The 11,311-nt window shown below is 38.6% G+C and overlaps 1 protein-coding gene across 1 annotated transcript; it reads left to right on the top strand.

The window, feature by feature from the left end:
* The first annotated feature begins 574 nt into the window (after positions 1-574).
* LOC128225706 (protein flp-like) lies at positions 575-9,436 on the top strand. The gene is made up of 7 exons (XM_052935614.1): positions 575-843; positions 2,838-3,017; positions 4,976-5,233; positions 5,432-5,685; positions 6,210-6,343; positions 8,540-9,027; positions 9,400-9,436. Exons 1-7 carry the CDS (start codon positions 575-577, stop codon positions 9,434-9,436), a joined length of 1,620 nt encoding a protein of 539 aa, XP_052791574.1.
* Positions 9,437-11,311: the final 1,875 nt, after the last annotated feature.

Raw genomic sequence — 11,311 nt, 5'->3', positions numbered from 1 at the left:
TGACGTATATCAGAGCTCTTAGTTAACTCTCGTTTTCGGAGCTACTGGCGCTAGGCGATAATAAATAGTTCTTTGATTTGTACTTTGTTCCCGGCAATTGTAACTTTACAAATGAAACTTAATTAACCAGAAACACAGGTATGAATTACATGCTTCCATTAACGTAGCGATCCAGGTAATTGAATAAGAGATTGTACGCGTTGCTTTCTGACTTCTGAGTATATTTACAACAACTTAACAAGCCTGGGTTCTAGTTTTCAATTAACAATATGAATAAGGCGGTGTATTCACATACCGTCAATATTATTTTATCATAGGATTGAAACAGACAGACAATGTTTGGTAGCAAGAAATGCAGTCTTATTAATGGAAGGCATTGATTTTTGAACTGTTGTGACAAAGCTGTTACTATAGGAAGGGTCACAGACAAAATGTCAAGTGACTCTCGCTTCTCCAGCATTCATTGACCATCGATGACCAGTGGATAATAGGACCATAGCTAAGAATGGAACATCCGGGGCAGCTTCTGTGTGTTGCATTTGTTATGTTAGTTATTGATGGAACGTGTACAGGAATGACCGACAGTGTGGACGTCGACGCTTTGAGCGCCGAAGAGGTCCATGCGCTTAACCGCTTCGTCCGGGACACCGTTTCTTGTTCCGGGATCCCGGGGCTGGCTGTGACGCTTGTGCGGGGGGACGAGTCGGTCTTCTCCCGAGGGTACGGACACGCGGAAATAGAAGCAGGCAAACAGGCGACGGAACACTCTAAATTCTGTATTGGTTCCCTTACTAAGGCGTTCACGAGTGCAGTATTAGCAGATATCCTCTCAAAGAACCAAAGGTAAAGAACATTTTGCCTTTGATGTTACCTATGCAAAATACAAAATGATTGTCTATAATCTATTATAAGCAAGTATAACGTACACAATGAACAGATTACATTTTTACAATCATTATAAACCTATCGTCAACACGCTGCCATGCGACCGTTGATGAAAAAGACCCATACATAATTTAATTCTAAAACTGTCCGATTCTGTAAGGCTCATAAACTGCTGCATTGACGTTATCGATTTTAAAACATTTTCGAAAATTTGAAAAAAATACAAGCATGAAATTTAGAAATAAAATAAATTCTAAAAACATGAATAAAAAATGAAAATTCTAATCGATCCGATTCGGGGACGACTATATTGCTAGTTACTTGCATAGCCGAGAGGGTAAGATATGTGCATCCCAGCCCGAGCGAAGCATCATTCGCGGAAATACCATGCGCGAGGGTTAGGATGAACCGATCTTACACAAGGGGCCATGGTAGATGCTCTCCTCCCACCTCAGTTAAACAAAAATATAGTCAAATGTACTTTTTTTTCGCTGGAACTCTTTTGTGCTATAATGCAAATAAAAAAATAATGAAAAACGAACCTTTAACAAGACAAATATACTGACCAAAGTTTAGAATCTATATTAAAATACGATGTTTCATCGATATTTGACGGTCGTGATTATTTGAAAGATGAAACTATCATTCATGCATATCATAATGTATGCCTCCTGTCTCACTGAAGGCAGTCAAATGCATTTAGTTGCAGTGAAAGTGGATTGTTATGCGAAATATATATCTCAATAATAGCTCTTGATGCTCTTTATCTGATCATAGAAATGCAATAAAAGCCAGGTTGTGAAGAGATTGTTTAGGATCTATTTAGTGGTTGTACGATGATTAATACAGAACAAAGTAATAACCACTTCATGAAATTTAAAAAGAACACCCTACACATAACAAGATGAATAAGTAATATGTATACTCTAAATACGAAATGTTTTCGTGTTTTACATTTCATGCTTGCAATGTTCACACCCAATAGGGCGATACATGTGTATGCTTGCAATGTTCACACCCAATATGGCGATACATGTGTATGCTTGCAATGTTCACACCCAATATGGCGATACATGTGTATGCTTGCAATGTTCACACCCAATAGGGCGATACATGTGTATGCTTGCAATGTTCACACCCAATAGGGCGATACATGTGTATGCTTGCAATGTTCACACCCAATATGGCGATACATGTGTATGCTTGCAATGTTCACACCCAATATGGCGATACATGTGTATGCTTGCAATGTTCACACCCAATATTGCGATACATGTGCTCGTACACCGTAGGATTATATGAAACAACGCCCATTTTTTTCGAAATTTCTTAAGCGGTTACCCAAACTCCTTACATAAACTTGATTTTATAGATCTAATACTGGTTTATCGTGGTTATCTTAAGTATAATTGTCTTCAACAGTTTGAAAACTGTTTTTAAACGAGAATTTACACAATTCCTACGAACACAAACATAGTGTGTCCAACTTGATCGTGTTATTAGGACGTTCCAGAAATTTGGGCATGTTCTTTTGTAGACTACATTATGATAAAAATGATAAAAGTTGTGTTGAAATTTCACAGACCTTTAATACTATATTGCTGTGTCACACACAGGCCTCAATAATATGAACCGCCTAACCACACTCTATCCCACTGACCCTCGTCCAAATAATTGTACCTTGAATTGTTTTACGATTTTCTGATATGGCATATCAATTTTCTATCCTCTCAGAATCCCCAACTTGTTCTGACTACCACGACCTCGCCCTCTCTATCCCCCCCCACCAAAAAACCCCCAACAAAAACAAAACAAAAAACAACAACAAAACACCCACATCAAAAACTTTCAATCGTTTTTATGTCAATCATAACGTAAGTGTGTTTGAAACTACTGTCTTCATTCTTTGTTTTTTTTAAAACTGTTTTACATTTACACTATTTTTTGACCAGCGTTACCTGGGATACCAAGGTCAAGGACATCCTAGGCGACCGTTTCCATTTGAGTGACCAACTGCGGACAGACCACGTGACACTACGTGACCTTCTGGCCCACAAAGTGGGTACGCCCTCGTACTTCCACGCGCTGCTCGTTGGCTTCCCGGAAAACATGTCCAGGTCGGACCTTGTCGGGTAGGTTATACCTAATATACTATCTTCAAGCACGCAGTACTTCAACCGGACCACCTCGGCCATTTTTCACGAAAGCAACCCTGTATGTATATGGACCTGTATTAATTTCAATATAGCAGTTACACCAAAGGACTTTACTCTAAGGGAATTTTAATTATTTATGCAAAGATAAACTTTACTGGGAATCAATTTGAACTTAGTAATACACATGCATAGTTATAACACTTCGATTAGTTAATAGTATTTTTATCAATTTTACAAACAACATTTTCTTCTACTATTGCTCCGGCATTAATCCGAGGTAATTTTTGATAGGAAATGGCCGAGGTGCTCCGATTTACAATGCTCTATCTATTTTGGTTAAGAGCAAGTCACACCAATTCGGAAGTGCCTATTTATTGTTACATTCATTATTTATTTAAGTTGACACATGCCAATTAATCAAAGCATGGTTATACCATCTCAGATCATACTGAACATAAACTAATACAAATAAACTAATAAAAATAAACTAATACAAATAAACAAATAAAAATAAACTAATAAAAAACTTACATACCCTGTTTTTGAAAAGGATGTTTCCCTAAATAAACCATCTGGCCCTTTGGCACAGAGCCCGACAGATTGATTAACATCGATAATAAAATTGATCGATGGACAATTTGAAAGTGCTTTTTCCTGCTGAAAGTGACAGCAATTTGCCAAAATGCTTATTGACAGTTAAGAATGTGAAACGATCACATGATTTGCAAAGTGTTCGGAAAAACCATTCCGCTTTTTTTTTTCAAACTTAGAAATCATTATGCCCTATTTTTAAACGGGTAAACTCAGCTGTGACAGCGACATGATTGTCGCGTTCATTCTTTTAATCATGCGTATTATCGGCCCCATACCAGCTCGCATTAACATTGGTTTTGAAGAAATACTATATTTGCCAATTTTGGGACCATCTGGTGTCTAGTGCCTTTAACGTCCGAGCCAAGAGCTGCTGTCAATCCAATTCCTTTGCTATCATAATACTCCAAATCATGAGATTTCAGGCAGGTTATAAGAAAGAACTGTTGTCAATCTGGTTCCTTTGCTATCATAATGCTCCAATTCATGAGATTTCAGGCAGGTTATAAGAAAGAACTGTTGTCAATCTGGTTCCTTTGCTATCATAAGGCTCCAATTCATGAGATTTCAGGCAGGTTATAAGAAAGAACTGTTGTCAATCTGGTTCCTTTGCTATCATAATGCTCCAATTCATGAGATTTCAGGCAGGTTATAAGAAAGAACTGTTGTCAATCTGGTTCCTTTGCTATCATAATGCTCCAATTCATGAGATTTCAGGCAGGTTATAAGAAAGAACTGTTGTCAATCTGGTTCCTTTGCTACCATAATGCTCCAATTCATGAGATTTCAGGCAGGTTATAAGAAAGAACTGTTGTCAATCTGGTTCCTTTGCTACCATAATGCTCCAATTCATGAGATTTCAGGCAGGTTATAAGAAAGAACTGTTGTCAATCTGGTTCCTTTGCTCACATGATCATCATAGTTGTGCTATTTTAGACGATTCTACGACAGGCCTTATTCCCTTTTATTTTTGTTATTATTAAAGATGCACTCTTACTCCCAAACAAGATGATTATGAAGGATAACGTGTTTAATTTCAAAGAAAGGTGCAGAAAACACGGTATTTCTACCTTATGAGACGATAGTAGATTACTGTTAATCTTTTAGCACTCACGAATAATTTAATATTTTTGCGTTTTCAAGTATTAAATACACGGTTACAATATTGTTATCAGTAATTATTTTTTTCCATACATTCATTATTTAGTAAGTAGTTAAAGGTTTATCACTCAAAATTTATGTTTTAAAACATGTGTATGCATTAATTTTAAATAAGTATGTCACTTAAAGTTATGAAATTTCAGGCGGATAAATCACTCATGTTCGGATTTATCTTCTTCCAGTAAGTTGCAATTCATGCCTGCAACCGACGAGTTGAGGACCAAATTCCACTACAGCAACTACATGTACATGCTGGCCGGTCACATTGCTGAAGTGCTCACCGGGGAGTCATGGGAAGCGCTGGTGGACGAAAGGCTCCTGCGGCGCCTAAATATGCTGGACACCGGGTTCGTGGATCGCGCGGGAAGCCTGGAGGAGATAGTTACGCCATACGTTCTACGCAACGGAAAACACGTGCCTGTCGACAAGAACCTGCTTCTGTAAGTAATAATTTGCGTTTATAATTAGCATCACACTGAATCACATTTAACAGTTAACATCTGTATAATTAAGTATTAACAACGTAAACAACTGTTTCAGAGTCAAAAATATGTTTCTTAGCCGGACATTGAGCTTTCGTACTGAAATATTCCTGTAAACGACGTCCGCACACTTACCTGTACACTTTGTTTGCAAAGGTCGGTAGCCCCTTCCGGTCCCGCGGGGTCCGTGTACTCGACGGCGAGCGACATGGCGCGCTGGATGCTGTTTCACCTCCGTCAGGGGAGGAACGCGCATGGCGCCTCGCTCGTGCACTCAGCGTGGCTGGAGGAGACCTACCATTCCCAGATGACCCACCCGTTTGAGGAGAAGGATCTTAACCGCCCTATCTTTCCCATCAGTGATGTGACCTTGTCCTACAACATGGGCTGGATGACGTCAGAATACAGAGGTATTGTGACGTCCAGGTGTGGCTGAGTAGTAGTAAACATATTTGCATGTAAACATTATATGAAATAGGATAGGTAGTTTCAGCATTATATTAATGCACCAGTCAATTGTAACCACGGCCCCCCAGGTCCGGGGGTATACCGGGGATAGCCGGGGAAATGGGCCGTGTTTTTTCCTTTCATGTGGCCCCGCAGTGCCGGGTGAATGCGGTGGTTTTGTCTTTGCTTTAAATATAGCGGGGAATGGGCCTTATCTAGGTTCCCTGGGGTGCGGGGGCATTTGGCGGGGATTTTACCATCTGTTCGTCCCCGCAGGGTGGAGATTTTAGCCGAGGTTGGCTGGACCGAAAGTCAAAGTCCCCGCTATTCCCCGGACCTGGGGGGCCGTAGTTACAATTGACTGGTGCATAAGCAAGCCTTAAATGTATAACCATGACCAACAGTACCAATTCTAGGACCTTAGTTGACAAATAATATTTAAGGTTTTCCAAATTCTCTTGAAAGTACTTTTATCTGCCTGTTATAGGCTACCGTAAGCTGTGGCACTCCGGCGGCATTGTGACTTTCACGAGTCAGTTGTGGTTGTTTCCGGGCATGCGCAGTGGGGTGTTTGTCGCCTCAAATGGACCCCTCACCACCAGGGGATCCGCCGCTCTCAAGGTACGCCTCTTATGACGTAGCTGATACAAATATTAGATTTATGCAGCGGTCGACGCACTATCGTCTCACGGTTGTCCGGTTAGCGCACTCACTTCTCCCCAATGCGACCCGGTTTCGATTCCCGGCCTGGGCGCATGTGCGTTTGGTTGGTGGTCACCAAGCCGGACAAGTGGGTTTTCTTCGGGGTCTCCGTTTTCCCCCACAACACAAGACGACACTCTCGCGCATCATCGTGTCAACGAGAGTGACTTAGTACAAGTTAATATAACTTTCTTCACAATCGTTGTAAAATAAATAAAGTTTATACTAAGGCGTCCTGTGTTTGATCTAGGCCTAATCGCATGTGAGTTTGGTTGGTGGTCACTAGTAGTCGGACAGGTTGACATCCCCCACCCATCATTGAACCTTGACGCAAGTTTAGCGGAGTTAGTTAAGTCCATCCTCGGTACCCCAGCGTATCATTACCTATATAGGTTATGATACACTGGGGTGCCGAGGATGGTTAAGTCTAAATGTAGTGAAAATAAAGAAAGCCAAGTTCGGATCTCGGGTCCTGCGAGTTAGTTGCCAGATAAAAGAGGGAAGATCCTCACATGAGGAGGTTGAGTGTACACGATGTATGTGTCTATAAGATTTTATTCAACTTCGTATACGAGTGACGATTTTCTTTTCATAAAACTTTATCCGCTCAGCGAGATAGCACGGAAATACCTCAAGCATTAACTTAATAACCCGTGATACATAAATCTATTCAGTTTTGTATCAGAATCCCTCAGACTCAACAACACGCTATTAAAAGTACACTCTCAGAGTGAACAGCGACATTTATTTAACTCCATTAAAAGCTAAAACATCATTGCATGTTGTGACTGTGATTCCATTTTGCTCGACAAAAACCATGGGGAAATGTAATTGAAATGAACTAACAATTAAATTGTTTTCCCTGTGATGGGAGACGCACTGGGCAATGGCGTGTTCAATAAACATCTGTTTGCATGCCTGGGTAATTTTGTGGTTTTGGACATAGTAAATCTCATACCTTTATGGCCTAGCTTATAATGAAATTATATAAATAACAAGAATAATTTCTGAAATTCAAACACAAAGTGAACAAAGCGAGGGTACAAAATTATGCGTTCGAGATGTGCACGAATAAGCCATATTTGTTTTTGACAATGAACTAAATAATTAATACCAGGTGAGCATATTTTAACTCATACGTTTTTCGGTCTTTAGTATCGCAAATCGAAAAAGGTATCGTCAGATCGACTTTTTGACATGACACGCTAAAGAAATTAATGCGCCGGGGATACAAAATGGGATGTATGGTGTTATGCGGTTAAAAACCGTGCGAATTAAAATACCACTTTATTCAAATACGTTCATAAGATCGCAACGTTCATGTGATTTTGAAAGCAAGCCGAAGAATCTTATACACACCGAAGGTGAAGAACCGGGGTAAAAAAATATTTAGAAATAATTACGCAGAAAATGGAAACGTGTTGACTAAAAGACCCTGCCCTATTTAACTACTACAAAATGTCAAAACGTCCTCCAGCATCGGGTTCATTTAATCAATACACTTGAGAGATGAAAGCAAAGTTTATATTAATCCAAGTACATATAGGTTTATCAGTTACTGTTACTAACTAATTGTATTAAAATCATCGATTCACACTACCTATTTTTAAGCAACGACATGCACTTATGTTTACAGTGTAAGGTTCATTCAAAAGATTTTTTGGACTCGATTTGTATTGACTGTGGACAGAATGATAAAAAATGTTAAACCACTCTTTTCGCGCCTCCCGCTTTTGAACGCTTTCAGCGCTTTCATTTTCGCCAAATGCATTTACGGAAACTATTAACTACTGAATACAAGATTGTAACCATGAATTTAATAGCAGAAAGCGCAAAAATATTAAATGATTGGTGAAAGCTAAAAGATTGACTGTGGCCTTATAAGGTAGAAATACTGTGTTTAATGCGCATTTCTTTCAACAAAACCGATATCCTTCATAAAAAACATTGGTTTTGACAATTATTAATCCATTTTGGAATATTAAAACAATATTATTAATTGTGGTAAATCTTATTTGGGAGTAAGAGTGCATCTTTAATACTTTATCCTATTCAACCGCGTCTTTGATGTCTTGCATCATATTTCGTCCTGCTACAATTGGACTATGTTTTCAGACGATAGCCGCGTTCGCATCTGACCTCCTTCTTCGGGAGAAGCCGTGGTTAAATGTCAGCACCGCCTGCTCCTTCCCGGCGCCCTGGGAGCCTGCACCAGAGGTTCCGGAAGCCGTCACATTGCCGCCCTACGCGTGGAACATCACCCGACCTCGCAGTCACTACACCGGGAAATACGGAAACATGGGATTTGGGCGCATCGTGGTTGAACCGGAAGAAGATAAACTGATGCTGAGATATGGAAGGTTCGGGAAAATGGCCATACATCCTGTAAATGACGAAGAGTTTCGCGGTGTTTACGTCGATAAACTGTGGTTCATTACAAACTCAGACGGGAATGTCAAACGTATTCCTGTAACATTTGTTCTTCAAGGTGGTCAAGTGACGGGCTTATACATGCCTGTGGATTTCGAGAGCGCAAAGACTCTCTTTTTAAAGGGGGCAGATTTTAATCACACAAATTCTGCGACTTCCCTAGAAAATACCTCGTTAGTTTGTGCCTCAGGAGATCTCGCCGTTGTGCCGTATTCAGCATTGTCTGTGTTTCTGTGTTCAATAATATGTATTTTAAATTTACATCGCCACATTCATTTGATTTTTTAGTTATAATGTTGCCATTCGTACATGATGTATACTTCATTTTCCAATCACCATGTTGGTTATGAAATTGTTTACCATTTTGTAATCCTATTGTACGATTTATTGTCAGGTTTCGATACACCCGGTTTGCAAATTCAACAGCATTGATGCAAGAAACGAGTTAAAAATATTGACGACACCTGATATTTGTTAAAGGGGAAATGGGGTGCCAAGTTTACAAGATATTGTTTTAACTCAAATTCTCAAATGGCATATTTCAGGTTTTGTTGCGAGGTCATAACGGAAATTGAACGTTAATGTCCAGCGCAGCTAGGCGTATGTTTAATTTTCATAAATGTCTTAAATAAATGATAACGTATAAATCATACTGGTAGAAATCATTTTTCACTGACAAGGCACGCCCCTTTCAACGGAGCATATTTTCACCCCAACAGCAGAAATATGCGTAAGAAATAGAAACGATATGAAAACATGCCGGTACTATGTTCTGACATTTCAACATGTCTAGTTTTTGACATATTGTTTTCTTTTTTGTTTAATTAGGTGAAATAAGTTTTCATTGAAATGAAGTTTGGATGAAATTCTAATCTACAGCGTTTTAAATTGTGCTGTCGTTGTTTGCGGTTGTTCTCAAGAAGAAACAACAACAAAAACATCAACCATAAAATTTTAAAAGTGGTCAAGTAAAACTACTTTCAATGACACCATATCTCAGCTTGATTAATAGTTCAGCTAAGCAAACAAGAAATAAAATAATATGTCAAAACTAAACATGTTGAAATGACAAAACATACTACCTGCATGTTTACAGATTTTTCCTGTTTCAACAGCTATAAACAAGTTGAAATGACAAAACATACTACCTGCTTGTTTACATTTTTCTCCTGTTTCAACAGCTATAAACATGTTGAAATGACAACACATACTACCTGCTTGTTTACATATTTCTCCTGTTTGAACAGCTATAAACAAGTTGAAATGACAAAACATACTACGTGCTTGTTTACATATTTCTCCTGTTTCAACAGCTATAAACATGTTGAAATGACAAAACATACTACCTGCTTGTTTACATATTTCTCCTGTTTCAACAGCTATAAACATGTTGAAATGACAAAACATACAACCTGCTTGTTTACATATTTCTCCTGTTTCAACAGCTATAAACATGTTGAAATGACAAAACATACTACCTGCTTGTTTACATATTTCTCCTGTTTCAACAGCTATAAACATGTTGAAATGACAAAACATACTACCTGCTTGTTTACATATTTCTCCTGTTTCAACAGCTATAAACATGTTGAAATGACAAAACATACTACCTGCTTGTTTACATATTTTTCCTGTTTCAACAGCTATAAACATGTTGAAATGACGAAACATACTACCTGCTTGTTTACATATATCTCCTGTTTCAACAGCTATAAACATGTTGAAATGACAAAACATACTACCTGCTTGTTAACATATTTCTCCTGTTTCAACAGCTATAAACATGTTGAAATGACAAAACATACTACCTGCATGTTTACAGATTTTTCCTGTTTCAACAGCTATAAACAAGTTGAAATGACAAAACATACTACCTGCTTGTTTACTTATTGCTCCTGTTTCAACAGCTATGAACATGTTGAAATGAGAAAACGTACTACCTACATCTACACAGATTGCTCCTGTTTCAACACCTATAAACATGTTGAAATGACAAAACGTACTACCTACATCTACACAGATTGCTCCTGTTTCAACACCTATAAACATGTTGAAATGACAAAACGTACTACCTACATCTACACAGATTGCTCCTGTTTCAACAGCTATAAACATGTTGAAATGACAAAACATGCTACCTACATCTACACAGATTGCTCCTGTTTCAACAGCTATAAACATGTTGAAATGACAAAACATACTACCTACATCTACACAGATTGCTCCTGTTTCAACAGCTATAAACATGTTGAAATGACAAAACATACTACCTACATCTACACAGATTGCTCCTGTTTCAACAGCTATAAACATGTTGAAATGACAAAACGTACTACCTACATCTACACAGATTGCTCCTGTTTCAACAGCTATAAACATGTTGAAATGACAAAACATACTACCTACATCTACACAGATTGCTCCTGTTTCAACAGCTATAAACATGTTGAAATGGCA

Source organism: Mya arenaria, chromosome 3 (genome assembly GCF_026914265.1).
Source record: "Mya arenaria isolate MELC-2E11 chromosome 3, ASM2691426v1".
Taxonomy (NCBI): domain Eukaryota; kingdom Metazoa; phylum Mollusca; class Bivalvia; order Myida; family Myidae; genus Mya; species Mya arenaria.
The sequence above is the reverse complement of the archived record's forward strand: the minus strand, read 5'-3'. Positions and strand labels throughout refer to the sequence as shown.